Source organism: Tubulanus polymorphus, chromosome 10, assembly GCF_964204645.1.
Source record: "Tubulanus polymorphus chromosome 10, tnTubPoly1.2, whole genome shotgun sequence".
Lineage (NCBI taxonomy): Eukaryota > Metazoa > Nemertea > Palaeonemertea > Tubulaniformes > Tubulanidae > Tubulanus > Tubulanus polymorphus.
In genome coordinates, this window is record NC_134034.1 from 5,778,164 (window position 1) to 5,798,984 (window position 20,821).

The following is a 20,821-nucleotide window of genomic DNA, read 5'->3' on the forward strand; positions in this document are numbered from 1 at the left end:
AAATTATTTTCTATACCCTGGTACTAATTATTTGCGTCACATGACCTAATTAAAATAAAATATATTTTCAGAAAAATGTCAAATAGAATTTGGATATTCTACCAATTGCTAAACAAAGCCTGCTATTTTATTCTACAGTGTGTTCTGATAATTATCTGAGAATTTGACGGTAAAATTCCTTTTGATAAAAAATTATGGCAGTTTTACGAAAGTCACGGTTGACTGTGTACCAAGTAACGAAAGGGTTAAGTTAAGACCATTCATATAAATATGTGCCCATTCATGGTTGTCAAATGTAGGCCAATTGTTTTTATGAACATAATACTTCTACTTGAAAAGGGCAAAGTTGAAAATGAGTTCATTTCACTTATGTATATAGCTTACGAACTGCTCATATCCCTACCAATGAATTAAAATCATAACTCAATATTGGCTTATCTTACTCTGAAGTTGTTGGTGTTTTTGCATTGTTGTTATCAGCATGTACAGTTGTTTTAGATGGTGTTTTCTCACGTTCTTCACGGCGTTTTTTGTTTTCTTCTTCACGCCGTTTTTGGCGTTCCAACACTTTCTCTCGCTCAGCACGTTCGAATGTTGGTCGACGAGAATAACGTTTGCTCGCGCGTCGCTCGAAACGTTGCGTACGACGAGCTTGATTAGTGCTTGCTGTCTGAAACTCTGTGCGACCACTGAAAATGAGACATTTATTGAATCCACACATGATCTATAGCTGCAGAAAAGAGAAATTGAAAAAAAAAATAACTTAACTTATTTCAGATACTGTTAAATGAATATATAATTCAAGGACTATAGCCTGTCACATAGTAAATGCATGTGTAGTGTTATATACAAAACCATGCGTTTGGTGCTTCTGCACGAGCAATTTAAGCCTCTCAACTTTTATTCACCATTGTTTTGATTTAAGTACCCCCTAGTTTATCTCTCTACTACCGATTTTGATTCGCAATTTCTTTTCCCTTTAGTTTGTATCATCTCTGATTACTTGAATTAGTCTCGTTGTCTCAGGATTGTATATATATCTCATAAATTCTGTGGTATTTCAATATTCCTGAAGATGACTATCAGGACACAGTCGAAACGTTACAGTTACATTTTCCGACTATTTTTCCTTATTATTGTGGGATTTTCTCAACATAAATGGAAATACCCAATTTTACCATTCAATGACCCCTGATGAAAACAGAAACCAATGGCCTTGAAAATCACCAGGATCATAGAATATGTCATGATCTAAAACTTTGCAATTGATTGTGATTACAAAACATGCATAGGTACCCATATGAATTGAAATATCTAATATAATACGATATTTACCCTTACCCAGTTTGGCCGAATTTCTTTAGATTTGCTTAACTGGTTTCAACAAGATACAGGCAATTTCACATTGATACAGGCAAATGACGTAACGTCCATATAGTCGAAGACAGTGCTTAAAATTGACTTATCGATCCTCTCCCAGTCAGTGTAAACTGCGAGCTGCGCGGTTTCTATGACCTACTCACGAATGTATCAGTGCGCGAGCACCTGTGAGGATAGTGATGGGGACCACACTTTATTGCCAGGCAAAACCGATATTGAAAATAATTCACTGACAGGTAGGCCTGTGCCTCAAATGTGCCTCATGTGCCTCAAAACTTTCCATAATACATTTTGGGAAGGTGAATACAACAGGTTATAACTAGGATCATTGATACAGGCAAATGACGCATTAAGGACAATTTTTTATCAGATTATCAGTTCTATGTGATACAGCATATGGGACTATATCTATGGCAGTAGAGATACTATGGCTGTTGTTCGGTGAATGGCAGGATTTTTACTAGCGACGATGCATATATGGTCTTCGACCATAAAAATACACCGTTTCATTGTATTTATTAGGCAACCTAAATTCAAATCAAAATTGTGAGAAAACTATTAGCAACAGAAACCTACAAGCTATGAGAAGCTGTTTGCATCAACCTAATGGTGTAACTTTCAAGCAGACGATTGCATTGAAATAAATAAGGACTAGTTAATTAGCACAATTGATGCAAAGTTGTTGGCTTTTTCTATTATCTCCCAAAAAAGTCTTTAAATTCTTATAGTTGTATTGTTTGTTGCATTTTGGAAAAAAATTCCAATGTTCTCAGTGCGATAGCACATAAGTAAATTCAAAATATTCATGCAATTAATATAATACAACAAGGATTTTGCCAAAACATCAACATTCTCAGAAGATTTTACAATTTTACCATTGTTTTGCTTGAACGATTCAGGAAGTGATTTTTACATCATTACTTGTTTCCAGTCTGCATACAGGCTAGTTTCCAGTCAATAATACAGGCTAGAGAAGCACTAAAATGCAGGCCTCAAATTTGGCCAAATCTTCAAAATTGGGCAATGTTAGAATGCTGTGGATGGCCACAGCAACCCACGAAAATTGTTTCCAAACCTGCAGGATTTTTGAATTTCAAAAGTGCCAATTCTTAATTCATTGTAGGTACAAATCACCATCAAAAAGTTTTTGCATCGGGACAAAGAGTGAATCAATATGGCAGCGAGTACTGGGTGAATATTATTATGCATGACGCGGTGTTGGACTGTGGTGCCACCGTAATGAGCAGATGTGGAAACGTTCTATCCGTAGAGCCATAAAATGTTACTCAAAACTTTCTTTACTATAATTTTGCTTATTTATTTTACTTTCTCTATAAGGTTTGACTATCTCCTTTGGATTTCTATGAACAACTAAAACAATTTTACATAATTCTACAGCTATTCTAACATTGGAGACTGAATATCTGTGATATTCTGGGATCATTGCAAAATACAATTAAAATGTAGTAATTAATGTAGTAATCGGAGACTTCATTCCTAACCAATTAATTTCTTTTCTGTCAGTTAATGCTTATTTTTCATTGTTCTAAAAACATATATCCTTTAATTACTTTTTATGAGTGGATGTGTATCATAAATAGTCCAATAATAACCGAATAATTATTATTTGTCCATTTGTATCTACGTATTTGTTATCACAGGTGACAGTTGAATTTCCTATCTTTATAGCGCCTCTGGTAGGTTGCAGGGTTCGGAATCAGAGTTAAATAGGTCATCGTAATTCTCAGAAATGGCTGGGGTAGATATCCAATGCCGGAAGTGTTTGAGTTTTGGCCCAAGAAGTTAAATCAAATATTTTAATCCCAGTCTCTATTTGTTATGTTATGAGACGGGTTATGTTCAAGTAATTGACAAGTATTTCTTCATTGGTAATCGAATAATGAAGAGTTGCATATTCATGAGGGTGGAAGGGTACATGAACAATTACATTTTTTATCGAAGTGAAGAAGAAATTTCAGCAAGACAGGAATAACACATTGTCAAATTGATTTTTTATGTGAATGAATGAAGTATGACATTACCTGTATCTGAAACGGGAGCCCATTCGGAAGAAGTTTTGCCGCGCATTTGGACCCTTGACTGGTCCCTTGAGACGGAAGAATGAGTGATGCTCAACAGCGCATTTCCATAAATGTTTACATTCTTTTTTGTGAACCAGTCGGAATACAAAAGTATGTTCCTGTTCCCTGCCCTAAAGATGAATAGAATATAGGATACAAGAAATTATCCGGAATATCAATATATGAAGAGAAGTGTTCATACTTTACAAATCCAATCAAATGAAAATTTACTCATAAATTTCTACAATAACACAAACATGGCTTTCGTGGCAATCACATACCAGTAGTGAGAAAGTTGTCTCCATGGATAACATGGGAAGTGTCTTGAAATGCTCAACAGTCAGAAAATTGCAATATTCAATCCTACTGGTGAACGTATAAAGAAACCAATGACCTCGATACTTACCAAAACCATAGAAGGTGTCAAGATATACAATTTTGCAATTTATAGTGGTAAATGAATGGTGGTAATGTAAATAGTGGTTATCATGTGAACAAAGGATGCCCGATTTGGCCCAACAAGATGAACACAGATCATCATTTTCCAGGCCCAAAATAGGTTAAAGAATCCCTCATCATCTCGATGCAGGCCTTAAGGGAGCAGTATTATCACAAATAAAAAAAAACAATTAAATATAGTAATTAGATTAATAATGATATACAAATGATATTCAAAACTATACTATTTTATGTACTAGATACAAACACCTTATATAGAAATATCATGGGATAGCTATCAAGGCCTATATTACAGCAATTTAATTGCACACCTAATAATAAAGTGAAAGGGAAACCCCCAAACGGAACGGACTCACTGACTGTTTACAGTGCGTCTAGCCTCCCTTATCTTCCTAAATCCCAAATAAAGGCTGGCTTATGTCGACAAGCAACGCGACGCCTACCGACTCAACTGAGAGCAACCGCAATCGCAGCCCAGCGTATGTCAACTGCACTCCGATTCGCGGCAACTGAGGCCGACTAGCGGGATATGAGATCCGCCCAGTTGCTTCCCTGCTTATGTCGGTTACGATTACTGGCAACTGCAACGGCTCAGATGGTTACGTGTTAAGCATTTTGAGAATAAATTAAAATTATTTTGAAGGAAATTCATTTCTATTAGAAAAGCTATTTCTTTAAGATCTTTATCTATCTGATTCTGTTATGAATACGATGTGCTAGCGACATTATATAAAGATGGCCGCTCACACCATAATTCTCCCAATGTCGTTTCTAGATCTTCGGTCCAGTCATCTGCCGTGCTCAAGGTTTGGTTTACATTTTGAACTACTTGAATTTGAAAGTTTATGACTAATTACAAATGAAGCTAACTGGCGGTCATAATTTGTATTATGTATATGCCGTCTCTTATTGGCTGTAACCCTTGCGCTCAGTTCTTTCGCATTGCAAATCAGCTTACGGGTATGTCGTTTGCGATCGAAAGCAACTGTCCGCCTATGGTAGATCATGGGCAACTAGTCGGATACGGCTTGCAACGAGTCAGTAGGCATCGGGTTGCCGTCCCAAGCCGGCTCATGTCGAACCTTTACAGCTGCAACTGGCGGCCTCCCTAGGATAACCAATCTACAGAATTTCAGTAAGTTATCTTAAACCGTTTATGAGTTATAGCCCGTAAATGAAAATTTAAAAAAATGACTTTCTGCGACCTTGACATAGACCTACAGGACCCAAAATCTAATCAGTTACTAACCTCATATAGTACAACAAACTGTTGAATTTGAAGAAAATCTGTTTAAGGGTTTAGGTGCTAGGGCAGACCTGCTTACCCCAAAATTTCAAAATCAGTAGTTTTGCATATTTATCTCAGTAAAAATAAGCTCACATCAGTAGTCTTAATGAATATTTGTCTCTCAGTTATTTCCAATTAAGCATCAGTAGTTTTATATCATAAAATCAGAAGTTTCCTTTAGAGTATCAGTAGTATCAGAAAACAGAATTAATTTTAAAAAGTAAAATTGAATTTTCATTATTTTTTAAATTTTTCATTGTTCGTCCGGTCAATGAGAACCAAAATCTGAGTATCGGAAGGATAAAAAAACCTCAAATGTTCTTAATTAACAGACAGTATGTTCAAAATGTGGCATTTAATTTAGCAATATTGATCTTTTCCCGGGAGTGAATCTACTTAGTATTATGGAAAAGGTATCAGGCAGGTGCTGCGACTATCAGGTGATAAAAGGATAAGTAGTGGGTTTTCCCCAAGGGTGAAAAGATCTATCAATAGTCAGGAAAATAATCGTTTAAAAAGAAAATAGAAAAAACAATTTCATTTTTATTTCTATTTTGCCTTCCGACATTAAACCTACCCATAAAATAAAAAAGCCTTGCCACACTAAATACAGTAACAACCACTGTTAAGTCAATGAGTCTTTACCCCAAGTTTTACCATCTGAAGAAATTTATTTCAACGTTTATTCATACTTGTCAATTACTTAGTATTTGTTCGGGTCACGATAAAATATTCATTGAAAGTTTATATATTTCAAAAACTTTTCATTTAAACACTGCATGAAAACGTAATCATAACGCGTGCGCCAATGTGAGCATTGGTACGCTGTCACAAGTGACTGTGTGTATAACGTGTGTAAAGAGATTATATTGATCACTCACAGCAGCAATGCAGTGAAAAAAAGATAGACACACGTGTACGCCACTGCCATCAGTACTAATTAATACTCTGACCAGATTTACGAGCAGTAGAAGTAAACGAACCAGTACTCCTGTTTTGGACAGTTCTAATTTTAACCGTATTTACAGATGTGATGATATACTTCAGCCGTATTTCCATACAGGAAGATAAAACAAATCCGTATTTTGAAAATAACGGATGAAAAACCGTTGTTTTTACGGAGCATCCGTACTTCCGTATTAGTTATTAAAATCCGTAGCAAATAGGGAAATCCCGTAGGGGTAAGCACGAAACCACTGCAGACAGACAGAGGGACGGCGAAGTAAATACAGTATGCCCCCCCCCCCCAACGCCTTAAAAGCCGGAAATCCAGTTTCACCATGAATATAATCCCATGGGCAAAGTGGTTTTAACTTGAAAAAAAGGAGCTCATTTGTTAAGGGCATTGCCTACAAAAAATCGTCTTAATTCGAGAGTTCTTTTTATATAGTACTTTATCTCATTCAAATAATTTTCGCGCGGAAAGTAATTTTTTCAAAAAGTTTTTAAAATATGATACAATGATTTTTAGGAATACGGCGCACCTCTTCAAATGCATCAATTATACGTCGTTTAGGCTGAGAACCAATGAAACAATTCTCACAAAAAAAAAAACGTACCGCGATTTAACTAATTGGCTCAATGCCAGCTTCACTATCGCTTACAAAGGTAAACCATAAAAAATCAGGTCCCTAAGACATAGGTAAGCGAGTCCAATACTCACCTGATCATCATCTTCTACAACCACCAATGATAATTTTCGCCCAGTAAAGTCCAGCTTTGTAATTTTGGGCCTGGAAAAAGAGGTGTTCATATTGTAGGCAAGGTATGAATTTCATGACGGCAATTGACAGCTTTTGCTGACGATGAATAAGAAATGTAGCGAATGACGTAATCATCTTGCAGTAATGAGCACACAGCATTCCATACTAAGAAATGAGGAAATCCTGCGTGTCGTAGCTTGGTAGTGTTTAGGTGGATACAAAAAAATACTTTAGTATAGTACGCTGTACAGCTTCCGGCAATTAACGTCCATAACAGGAGCCGATGCGTACGTTACACAACTTGAAAATCAGACGCAAGGGTCAATAAAAGACAAACACATTTAAAATCTTCATACAATTAACATTTAATTCATTCTGATGAATGCCATTTCAAATCACACGATACACTATCAGAGTATCATGACAAATATGTTCAATTAGTACTTCATGAAATAAAACAGGACTTTTATATTTCCATGAACATAATTATAATAAAGTTAATACAGATGGCATCTGTATCATGTTCCAAAATAATGTTCTTCAATTTTCAGACAGTGCTAAATATCTGGGGACGTATGTAACAATTCACTGGAAAACTCTATAGCTGATAGCGTTAATGATTTTCTAATGCGTGTTGATCGAGTTTCCTACCATTTTTGGGATGGTTGCACTTTGTGGGATTACTCTAACCCTAAGGCCTTTTTTTTAAATTAGTTGGAGCATGGATTTTTGAAGGAAAATTTTGGAAGGGTGAAGGAAAAAAAATAAAAATAAAATCTTTTGGTATTTCATATAACAAAATATGGAAGGGTGAATAGGAAATAAAATAAAATAAAAAAATCATTTTTTATTGCTATTTTATATACTTATGTGGAAGGGTGAAGGAGAAACAATAAAATAAAAACAAGAGCCCCAAGGGGCACTATGGCCAGCCTGTCAGCTTTTCATAAAATGGAAAATGATGATGCATTCTATGGGTTATACGACTTCAATCTTCAATAGTTTTCACTGGCAATTACCAGGCAACAATTCAATCAACATCTATCAGCTAACTAGATAAGGAGTTGTAACTGCTATTCATTGTAATATAATTGGCAAAGGAAAACATCGTATTAGTGGTAGAGGAAGGACAGCATTTTTTGGATTTACTTACCAGAAGAAAAGACCAATTTTTTGTTGCCCTTCGAAGACTAGAATACCAGTAGGTGTAAGACCAAGACTATATTGCTGACCATCGCGTCCCTGAAATTCGAATTAAATCTATAAGGCCTACTAAGCTGGTATCTATCTTGACACACACCAATTCAAATCATGAGGATGCGCTTCCGCGGTGCTGCAGGGTTTGCAAGGGCGCCTGAGAAAATCAATAATTGGTTTAGCACAACTTAAGCTATTTCTAAGGCTAGAGTGTATTCAACAGGTAATGAGTGAAATAAAACATAAAAAAAACAATCATAAAACTACAGATTTACATACAACATTTTTGAAGTTCAAGGCTACAAAATCAATTTTCAAGATGAAAGTGCTCAATTTTCAAGGCCTTTTTTTAGAAGAGTTTAACGTCCCAACTGCAATTAGTTACAGTGTAACCCTAGTGGATCTTAAGAGACGACCAGGGCCTTTTTATAGGTTGTTATGGCTCACAACCTGACTAAGTTAGCAGAGCTTAGTCCATGTATGTGTCTCCACAGCCAACGCCAGAGGTGGTTTCGAACTAGGGACCTCTCAGTTCCCAGTCCTCCACTCAACCAACTGAGCTTACTGCACAGGACTAGAATTTCCTTTTGATAATTCATGGCTATGCAAGGCCCGCTACAAACCCTGGAATAATAAAAGCCACCAATGGGCATCTTGATTTTGATTGGGCACATTGTTGGGCAGGATATGTATAGGCTAGATATGTATAACCAAATATGAAGATCAAAATCATATTGTGTTTAAAACTTCCAAACACAACAACTAAATTTCTTAACATGGGCTTGCTGACATAATAGATCATGCTAACTTTAGTGAGGGAGTCCAATATCAGTCCCAAAGGGTTGGTTGACCTGTTTATGGACTAAGTAATGATGAACAAAATAATACAAAAGGTCCATGGGTATTTGGACTTCATCAAGAAACTTGGAAGTTCTAGTAGGTGGGGAAATGAACAAGGACCTTAAGCCGGGTAATAGCTAAAATTATCATATTCAAATTGTTTGTAACGCAGGTATCAAAAGAGCAACCTACTAAGTCTGTAACTTAATTCATCGAGTTTCCTAGCTAAAAAGTCAAGCTGGTGATAGCAATAATGGCCTTACAAGCAAGCCCATGAAAATCAATGGGGATTAACCAATATTCAAAATGTCATTATCTCAATGGGATATAAAGGTTTAACCTGTAGAACCTGATTGGGCCCATTATATTGCAATCATTATACATGGTGGTCACTTTTATTTGACTTGCTTTTTCCATGACTTTTCCCCCGAAATGCACATAGCTTTTTTCCCCTGACTTATCCAATCCATCGACACACCATCAGTCCCACATCGGAAACTGTCTGATTCATGCGATCTAGCAATCCCAACAATTTCCCTTACTTTTCCCAATTTTCCGCTGAAGTGTACCAAAAAGAATACTGACCAACACTGTGTGCATATCAACTCCATACATTTCCAACCATTTCGCTTTGTTCAAGTAATTGATCTCTGCAATGGCTGGATTTTGTCCGCTGGAATAAACAAATATCATGAAATGACACAACAATAATATCTTAAATCAATCTCAAAGAAGTTACTGCTTCCACTAGGCTAACTCAAAAATTTTATGCTAGCTAGTACTTGAAGCATCTGCTTTCTCACGATAGATGTTATTGCCACAGTACAGGCCGCCCGGCCATTGGAGATGAAATCCTTTCTTTGATTTTAGAGTTAAAAGAGTTTAGAGTCTATTTTATGGAATTCTTTCTCGATTATTGCATTTCCAAGTAATTCCAAAAAATACTTTTCGGGCAGCACCTTTTTGAGAGGATCGGTCGATAAACCTTAAACAAAGGTATATTTCTTTGGCCTAAGGCATTGACAAAACATATCCAAGCCAGGACTCTATAGACATGGCAATATGTACTAGTTCGGATACTAATTTCCATAGACTATTCTAATTGTATTCTAAACAAAAAAAACAAATTATAAGCAAACTGCACATCTACAGTCAGACCTGTTAACATCAAAAACAGATTTGGAGTAATTTTGATAGTAGTTTTTCTCCTAAAATAGGAGTTTTTTTCGAAGATTATGAAAAATAGTAGTTCCCTCACCAGTAGACTAGTTTTTGAATAAAACTCAAATAAATTGTAGTTCCCTCAACAGTGAAGTAGCTTTTTTAGCTGTGTGTACAGACATAATTTGGCATCAGATCATGATGAAAAATGAACCAGGAAACGTAAGTGTCACATTTTCTAGCCGCTGTTAAACATGGATACAGATTTGAATAAAAATCCTTAAATTTCATTTTGTTGCCTATTGGGGCATCATCAGTTGCTACACGCTTCAATCTTCCACGACTTACTTCACAAAATCTATCATATATACAAGACCGCTAATGGATCTGCACCTTATTAAAAATATCATAAACCTTATCATAAAATGATAAAAATACAGGAATATAGGGCTTAGGCAAATATTGGAATATACAGGACATTTCCAACAAGAAAATTAATTTTAGAAAATTATTTGACGCCTGGGAAAAAAATGTAGAATTTCTGAGCTAAGCTAATGTGGAATTGCAAATTTGAAATCGAAGTTTTAAGAAATTTGGGGAATGATGAGATTTGGCGATTGGGTAGATGATACAGGTCTTCGACTCTAGTAGTGGTTTAAATTTTTTTATTGAAAATTCTCAATAATTGATCGCGAACTTGCGACCGACTTCATTTACTTATGCCTCTAAGCTGGTCTGCAACTTCATTGCCTCCATGGATGAAGAAAGAGCTCTTCTGATGTCTGCTTCATCATGACTTCGAGCATATCGTGTGGCCTAGCCAGCCGGCCCGGTCCCCGGCCACGGGTTTGGCTGTCACTCGATTTCCTACAGTCTTGAGTCTGGGTGGGTTGAAGTAGACATTGTCATTTAAAATAACATGCTTATGTTGTTCTGTATGAATTACCCGTGTGCCATGTATGTTGTATTAATTAGGGTTTTCTGTTTCTTCACAGAAAACCCTATTGAAATTCGGGTGGTTATTATTATTTTTTTTTTTCCCATTTCCACATAGTTTTTGTTAAAAGTGCAAAGGCTTCCTTACCTTACCGCTGTCGCCGATACAATCCGTATGATGTCCTTCAGCTCACTTCAATCTCCAGATACTGCATGGGAATTTTGATAAATCCACGTTATAAAGGCACTGTCGAGCCGTAAACATCGGAAATTTGGCTCCGTTCAATTAGTAGCCATGTTGTGTTTTCTTACCGATATTTCTCTCTTCTTTTCGAGGAAGAGCTATCGAATAATTCCCTCTCTTCTCCACAATCAATTTCAAAGTCAATTTTATGAATTTATTGCTCAGCGGGTCCGAGTCCAAGAGTTTACGAGTCCGGCGTTCGCGTGTCTGACGGGTTTACGGGCATTTGTTTGTTACCTCTCTAATATTTTTGATTTCTTGTTATTTCGGTTATTTTATTTAAGTATATTGCTTATCAGTTCATGTAACCAAAAGCGTCAATAAACACACTTTGAATTGATCAAGTTTAAATCAAGGTCGTTGAGTCGCCGAAGGCTACTAGAATTACGTTCGTCTTCGTCTCAGAGAGAGAAAACAAACGACAGAAAAGTATCAGGTGATTATCGATAGCCTACAACGGTACACACAGTTGACAAACAATGTTAGGCCTGTGCCGGTTGGTGCGAACTGGGACTAAATATACTGGTTGGTCAGTTGGTTCGGTTGTGAAGTGTGGAAGCTAAGATTATAAGAAAGCCTACCGGTATTGATTTGTCTATAGGCCTATTATATAGAAGCCAATACCATTTTAAGTATGAAATTGTAACGCGTACGTGACTGTACGGTGATATCCACAGTTCCCTTAACACGCTGTACGTGAGTTCCTATAATCTGCAAACGCGCATGCGTAAAAGAATAGAGTTTGGGTTAGGTGAGGCTAGGCTATTTGTAAATCAACTTTCATCCACCCACCACTTACGTTCTGTGGCACAGTGGGTAAATCACTGGACTACTACTGGATTTTTTTTTCGTTTGGTTTCGAATCCCAATATTGCAAGTCTGAGCGTCAACGTACTCACATATGGCTAACCTGTAGAAATCACCGTACAGGTAACAACAGCGTTTTAAGTATTAAGTGAGTACGACAAGCCTACCATGCCTATGTACTACAAACACAACTTTTCCCTCTCGTCGGCCCTACAGTGATGTTACTATAACTGGTGCCATTATAATATGGATAGGATTTGGTCAGGACTAGCCTAAAGTCTAATTCAGTCTATGTACTAATTCACTCGATAGGCCTATTTTTAAAACTATACAGTGAAATATTCACACTCAGAAAGGCTAATTGATTTGAGCCATGTGATTAAGTTTGGCCAGGCCTTCTCTGACCTGCTGACATTAATAGTCAAACCAAAACGTTCATGTGGTCACGGCTTGTATTACCAGAAATCATTGTAGGCCTGTACATTTTGCTGTTCGTAGGTTTGGTATACCGATTTCTCCATTCTTGACTGATAAGTGTACAGTACAGCTGTACGCATTATATAATTGTTCCAATGGGAATAGGGCCTATTAATGGGGCTTATTATTTCCTGCTTTATAGTACTGAAATATACCTAATGTTCATTCAAATATCCGACATCGGTGAAAGTTTGATTAATACTGTATACATGTACTGTAGGTTTTCATGTTGTATGAATATTTTGCAGTTCAAATGGGTATGATGCTGATTCCAATGTCAAACGCATGAAGTTAGATAGTCAAGGACAGTCAACACCATATATCTCTCTTCGACCGATGTTGTACCATAGAAGATCTGATTCTTTCAACTCAAGGAAAGTGATTCAACAGCGATTCAACATCATTGTCAATTTCAAAATGTCAATTTTGGCCCGAATTCTGAGTTTGCCATTTCTCATTGCAGTTTGTGATGGGTATTCTTTGAAAAGGGATGTTTTATACCTTTGATACCTGAATTTTTAGATTGTTGAGCATTTGGAACCACTTCCCAAGTGGGCATGGTGTCCCTGGACCCCTAGTTCTAATAACTCAGATCAAGAGTGACTCTCCCGTTTATTAGGAAACACACGCAACTTGTGGAATAGGTTTGATTTACACACATGTTGCAGGTATCAATTGTTTATCACTATAGAATTTGTAATCCATAAAAGCCAAAATCAACATCAGCCGGAAACCCAGACCAAATCAATTTATTGATTGAATCTACACTACAATATATGTATTTATTCAAATATTTCAATAAAAACATTAACTTCTTAAATCTATTCTAAATCATAATACGTTTTTATCTGTGAATTCACTCAATCTATCGGCTCAGCAGGTGCTTAAGATGAGTTCTTAATAGGACAGATCCATTTTTAAGGATGGTGATAATACAGTATCATGATGTTTGAATACCAAAATAAATGCCTGGTCAAATATATTAATATTTGTGATTGTACGTCCGCGTATGTTCAGTTTCAAAGCTGAATCATATTTGACGTTTACACAGTGGTTGCATATTAGGTTCGAATCTGTCAATGCATTTTATGCTATGTATCGATTTTTCAATTTACTACAATTCCCATCATTCTGAATGGCTTTACAGAAAACCCGTCATCGCTGCTTTGCAGCTATATTTTATTTTAAAATTTGTATCTAATGAATTTGGGAATTTTATCCCGGAAATTCAATGTAATAAGGATCAATAAAGAATTGAATTGAATTGTCACCTTATACACATGCCATCAGAGGACATGGAGCCGTATATGACAGCTATGCTATTATAAATTGCTAATCTCACGAAACTTGCATACTCCTAATATCAAACATATTTTCTAAAACGTTTGAATATTGAAATTATATGTTTACACATTTTCATATTGACCATTAGCCGCTGATGAAATTCACGCCGGCCCTACACACATCATAGATAGCTTCGTCATTCCACCGGCATGCCCACGTCACGGTCTGACTTTTATATCAGACTTCCGCATCGTGTATACATCCGCCATTTAACCGAATAATCCGATTTACTTATCATTTCTATTTATGCCTGCAGCTTCTGATATAATCATACATCCTTTACTATTACAATACGTCTTCTAATGATATTCAATGCAATATAACATTTCGACGTTCAAATATAGGTCATTATATAATCACAGGAAGCCATTCTACATCTACGTCAATAATATTTTGCCAGATAGCTTGTTTGTGTACACATAAACCTGTGACGTTTTGCACATCGATTTACGGCTGTCGTTTGTAAAATGACGCTGAATGGTTAACATTGTTTAGGTTTCATAATGGTAACGTTTTATAAGGCGTCAAAAAATATAGGAAATGTAGTACTGGGAGGCCCAACAGAACAAGCAGATAATGTTCTTAGTAAAATAGACATCTAGTAAGGCCCAGGAATAAGTACTTCAGATCAAACTTTCAAATCAATTGGTCCTGCCGTCCTATAACCTGCCTCCTGATTTCCTAGACTGGATACAAAGGTGTCAGATTGTCTCAAAAAAAGATGGCTGCTTGGCAACTGGGCTTTGCTTCTAAGAAGGATATCCTCTGCATGTGCAGTCATTTAGGGTAATAATAAACCCCGCGCTTTAGCGGTCGATAGGCCTAAGATATTTGTAATATTTGAGATTTTCGCGAATGAAGAAACTTGCCCATCAGTGTTGAAATGAAACTTGCAGGCAATACGTAACACCAAAGATAATAGGGTCATTAGAAAATTCAGGGATTTATCGCGCTATTTACTTTGCTTCGTGTTTGACTGTCAATATGGCAGATTAACTTGGAAATTCCACTTGGCTGCAGCTCTATAGACTTAGCAATTAACAAAACATAATATCAAGACTGACTTATGCTTTGAGATCTATGGCATATAAGAGGCTACTAATTCTTCAATAAGGCAACTCAAGTGGAACAGTGATTTTGCAGAGGAAGGTACCTGCATTTCTTGTAAGCATCCACAATGTGAAGTTCCATTTCTTCAGTTTGTTCAGGGAAAAAATGGAATTCTGAAATGTATCCTGGAGTGTGAACATCCTCTTCATAATCACCAAGTTCAGCTGCAATATAAAGAAAAAAGGTGTACCCACAAGAGCTTTTGTTTTAACGATAGATTATGTTACATAAACACATAATAATCATTCTTGAGAAATTTTAGCTGTAATGAGTGATTGATTACTGAAATATAAATGATTGAAAAGAGTAAATTCGAAGGAATTTTCGAATTGCGTAGTTCATCTGACTGACTCCCATGTATATGGCGATGATGATGACATACCGGCTAATAGGGGCTACAGTTTAAGTGATCCCCATTTATCTTATATAACATGCATAGAACATACATCAGTATGCAGAATATGTATCTAAAGGCTGGCTTATGTCGACAAGCAACGCGACGCATACAGACTCCTACCGACGCCACTCAGAGCAACCGCGATCGCAGCCCAGCTTATGTCGACTGCGCTCCGCTTAGCAGCAACTGAGGCCAACTAGCAGGATATGAGATCCGCACAGTTGCTCCCCTGCTTATGTCAGTTACGATTACTAGCAACTGCATCGGCTTAGATGGTCACGTGATAAGCATTTTGAGAAAAAATTTAAGTTACTTTGAATTATTGGGAAATATACTCCAGTTGAAAAGCTATTTCTTTAAGATCTTTATCTTTCTGATTTGTCTTCGAATACAATGTGCCAGTGACATCATAAAGAGAGTGCCGCTCACACCATAATTCTAACAAATTTGTTTCTAGATATTCGGTACAGCCATCTACCATGCTGAAAAGGTTTGGTTTGCTTTGGAACTACGATGTATATTCGGTCTCTGATTGGGTGGAATTCCTGCATTCAGTTCCATGAGAGCTCAGTGGAGCGCATCAGATATGAGAACGCCAACCCTTGAAATCCGCGGTTTTTTTCTCGAGTTACACACGCGAACAATTCTGATCGACCCAATTTTTCTCATACTGATGGGCCCTTGGGGGATACAAATATATTATGAAATATCAAGATAGCCCTAGTTAATAAACCCTTTCAGCACTGGCCATCTACCCACCAACTTCACTGAGCCAGAAATCAAATGTTTGGTGATTTTACTAAAACCCCTGGTATACAGATACCGTAAGTGTTAAGGGGTACTGTACCCACAGAGTGAAAACGTAGTGGCCAAACATTTTGGGGATAAAAAATCAATTTTCATGCTAAATATGTGCGTCACATGACCTAACTAGCATAATTCATATAGTTTTTTTCGGATATCCTACCAATTACTAAACAAAGCCTGCTTTTCTATGAGTATTTGATGGTAAAATTCCCTTTGATAGAAAAATTATGGCTGTTTTAGCGTAGCAAGGTAGTCCGCACAATTAGAGAAATATATTAGGCCTCAGTGTTTACATTAATCATTTTAGCCGTCAGGTCATTTAGTAAAACAGCAGGATCTCGACCAACTTGACTGAAGGCCAAAACGGGTTCATAGTTGTAATGCTATAGGAAAAATAGCCTGTGAGCACTGTAAGCACTTAAACGCACTTTTTTCAAACCCAAGTAAGCACTTTAAACAAGAAAATTAGGCTAGAAAAGTGAATTTCACTGCCATTGATTGCCTATCTTATGTAAAATTCACTACCAACTGCAGCAACTTTTTAAGAAGTTTGCAATTTTTCGAGCCAGTGACAAAATGCCTATACTAAAGCCCTTTAAATTTGTTGGAGTAGGCCTACCGATTTTACCAGTATAAATGAAAGGTTGAAGGAGTAAATAAAATTTACAATCTTATATTAAATTGATTTCTAAGATCACCGATCTATCGAAATGGAAGGGATCATAGCTTCCTTCTTTGAGTATTTTCCATGTAAAATCTTTGCTGGACTGCAGAAAAATAAAAACTGGAATGAAAACTGGATTGTATTGAATTCCAATGAGAAGAAATCTTACTTTTTTCAAATGATCATAAAATAGATCATAACTTATGTCAAGATGGAAATATCAGGGAAAAGTTTGTTTTAAAGTTAAATATGATAAATTCAAAGGGGATCCGTGCTCCAAGCGATTACAAAAGCCTAACATGTGCCCCCTTGAACCAAGAAGTTTGTACGAAAATCTGTCAATGGACACAATCTCTGCGATATCCCAAACAACTGTATCGTTATTTGTGGTTGTGGGTTTCCCCAATAATTCAATATAGACACTTTCCGTACAGCAGTGAAAAGAAATCAATAGAATTTATATATCTCACATTAAACATCGTCAAACTGTTGCCAAGATTTCTATTATTACAAAAACAATCATAAATCTATAGATTTGCAACATTTCTTAAATTGAAAGCCCTAAATCGATTTTGAAGACCATTGCAAGGCCTTGAATTTCCCTTTAATAATTCAATGATTGCAAGGCCTGCTACAAACGGAATCCTGTAGCAACAGCCAACATGCGTGGCACTTCGAACTTCGCTGACAGCTGATTGAAACATTGCCAATTTCTTGGAAAAATTTAACTAGGCCACGCGCCTCGAGGCACATTTTTTTCATAGCTAGCAATAGTGAGTAGAGTCAAACCATGCTGCAGTAGTCGTGAGCGCATGTGTGAAGCATATATTCACAAATACTTCTGACCAGAAAATACACAGTCGTGCTGATAGCCGACAAATCCATTCTGGAACGATGTCGGGTTGAAAAAATCAGCTGGGTCTAAAAGGCCTGACAGACGGGTCTGTGACCCGACATCCGGCTATTAACGAAAACACTGAGCCTTATTAAAATTGATCCACTATATATATTCCAAAAGGAAAGGATGTGCCTAGGGTAGATATATGTATAACTCAAATATCCAGACATTACCTTGAAGCGTCTTCAAAACTTCCCAAAATGACTGGATTCGTCAACGGACGGACAAATGGATGGACAAAAAGGGAACGCAATAGCCCTCTCAGGACTTAAGTCCCAAGTGGACTAAAAATAACTTGAATGATGTGTACTGGATTTAAAACCAAAACAGAAATTTCTAATTTGTTGGAGTAGAAAATGGATTTCTATATCAATGAAATTCGAACCCAATGATGACTGGCACTGTGGGACGATAAGCTATTTGAAGTCTTTCATATATCAAGGCCGTGATCATCTTCCTAAAGCGGTCGCTTGCCGGTTCAGGCTGGTTGTAAGATTGTTCACATGATGTGGCACCAAATTTCCAATTAGGCCTATGTGCTTCTATTTAAATAAAGAATTCTGAAAATTCAACTGCCGGTCACACAACTACATACGTGCACTTTGATTTAAAAATCAAACCACCTTCTCGGCAGATGAAGTGGGTTTGTAAGGGAACACATCAAATAAAATCTACCAATAAAATAATCAAGAGGGACAATCCCTATTCTAAGAAAAAAAAAGTACAAAATGAAAAGCATTTATCACTTACATTGTAAAGCTAAAGCAGCAAGTTCCACAGACACATCTGCTGAACATGGAAGCCGCCCCATCAGTACATCTTGCTTCAGTTGTAAGAAGAATTGATACCTAAACAGAATTGTTCCAATACTCCATAAAAATGTTTAGGACCATTTAAAAATCAACTTGCCAATTGATTCTATTGGTATTAACCCATTAGCACTCAAGCCGCCTTTATTCGCCCTGCCTATTAGTCCTCAAGCCGCCCGGGTACTTTTATACGACGTGCTGCACAAAAAGCAAAGATATGTGACCGGTTACATATCACATTTTTTGAGACTAGAAATGAAAGATCCAAATAGTTTACCGTACGGAGGCGCCTTTGTTCCACAATATAACACCAACCAATCATAGCCACTGTCTCTGATTATCTTTCTTTTGGATTGCAACAGGAGAACGATAAGTCGTAACAGTTTTTACCCACCCACCATCCCGCTTAACTTGCTTCGAGTTATACGTATTCAATCATATTGTAATTGTGTAACCCAATTTTGCTTATTTGTAACGTTCAGTTTATCCGTTACCATGGCAACCACTTGTTTTCTTGGCCTAATTACCATCATGGGGTTGCCATGGCAATGAGTATTTTAACATTTAATTCCTAGTAATTTTAATTAGATCAAACAACTGAGGCGTTTGACCTATATGTTTATTGTAAACATTATATATTTTGGTATTCTAATAGTAAACGTCAAGCAGCATGGAGCTTGGACATTTTCAATCTAAATCACCGACCTTACTTTCTTGTTGCAAAAATGGTTAAAGTGGGATGGATTCGAACCCAGTAGCTTATGATAAACTAGACAACTAAGTCCTCGAAATAATGAACAGAAATCAACATCCTCCTATTTCAATTTCTTTTGTATTTCTAGTATAAACATAACAGATCTGCGCACTAACTTCAAATCCAAGTAAGTGTAGATGCAAATCAGGGGGGCCAAAAGGACACGATTTTGGTGGCCCATCTCATCAAATCTTACATCACATGAAAGCATTGACTGTTTATTACAAAATAACACGAACTTGTAATGCATGGAAGTAGACAGCAAATGAGCTATTCGGCGAACTTGGATTTTCCCTTGAATTTTCTGAGGAGTAATTGACACTACATAGTGAAATTCCTTGAGTGCTAATGGGTTAACAAGAAAATGCGAGCAATGCAAAGCATCGCAGTGCATTATTTTAGCAATTGGTAAAGTTCCTTTTCTTTTACTTTAAGTTACTAGAATACATACAAGTTAGCAAAATAAGGTCCTGGAAAAATTATCTTCGATAATCTTCAAAAATTCATGCATGACATAATCAAACAGATATCCAGTTATTTACCTTGTTAATTCTTCACGCAAATTATTTGGTTCTGATGAATAAAATTTCACACGGAATCGAAAACTGAATGGCGGCCCAACTGAAAAAAAAAAGAAAACTACGTATGGCTTGATGTCACCAACGCTCAGACACTTGAAAATCTACCTTTTAAGCTGCACACGGCATAAAATTTGTTTCACCAAAACCGAACACACATTGTTCACAAATCGTTTTGAGTTGAAAAAACATCCAACGCACATGGCATAACGAAAACGCGCAGAAAACATTTCTCACACCATGGAGACAACAATAAACTAAGTTATTCATATCAATTTTTGTAATGCCATGTGATACATTGTTGCTCGCTGCTTGGTTAATCAGCTGTGGATGTTTTACAAATCACAAAACATCCACCACATACGGGACGAAAAATGTTTTCGACTAAACACAAGAGGTTTTTCGCAAATCAAGCAGTGCTTGACAGATGTTTAAAATTGACTATAGTGTAATAATAAGTAAAGTAGTGGATGCATGAGTTCTTTTTGTCAGTAAAAACAGTTTAAGTTTCTCATGACATTTTTTGTTTCGGTACGCATGCCATGAATAGAAATCTTTTTTCAATATGCCCGTTACTCTCAAGTCTGTGTTAAACACAATCTGGGATGCCGCTCACCTTGCTGTGCGTACACAGCACAATATAGTACATATAGTAGTCTCAAAAGCTGTTATCACTAATCACGAAATAGGGGGATTCCCAGAGTTTACAGTATCTTCGATTGGCACAGTTTGCGTAAATTTGATGACATTACTGGTAATTTTCTTTCAAATCAAATCCAGGCTAGTGTCGAACATCGCATGCAAGCGTCATGCGAAGCAAAAGGGTTAAAAGAGACGAGGGCGGGGTTGTATTTCTATTTTTGGAATAAAAACATAGGCCTACTATT

At 36.7% G+C, this 20,821-nt stretch overlaps 1 protein-coding gene across 1 annotated transcript in view; it reads right to left on the reverse strand.

Moving 5' to 3' along the window:
• Window positions 1–20,821, reverse strand: part of LOC141911523 (band 4.1-like protein 5) — a 44,805-nt gene that overhangs the window by 10,905 nt on the left and 13,079 nt on the right. The window contains exons 4-11 of the mRNA XM_074802511.1: window positions 19,899–19,977; window positions 18,544–18,641; window positions 15,071–15,191; window positions 9,534–9,621; window positions 8,065–8,153; window positions 6,872–6,941; window positions 3,423–3,592; window positions 444–689 (exon numbers count right to left, since the gene is read on the reverse strand). Coding sequence (XP_074658612.1) covers window positions 444–689; window positions 3,423–3,592; window positions 6,872–6,941; window positions 8,065–8,153; window positions 9,534–9,621; window positions 15,071–15,191; window positions 18,544–18,641; window positions 19,899–19,977 — 961 coding nt within the window. The remainder of the gene's footprint in view (window positions 1–443; window positions 690–3,422; window positions 3,593–6,871; window positions 6,942–8,064; window positions 8,154–9,533; window positions 9,622–15,070; window positions 15,192–18,543; window positions 18,642–19,898; window positions 19,978–20,821) is intronic.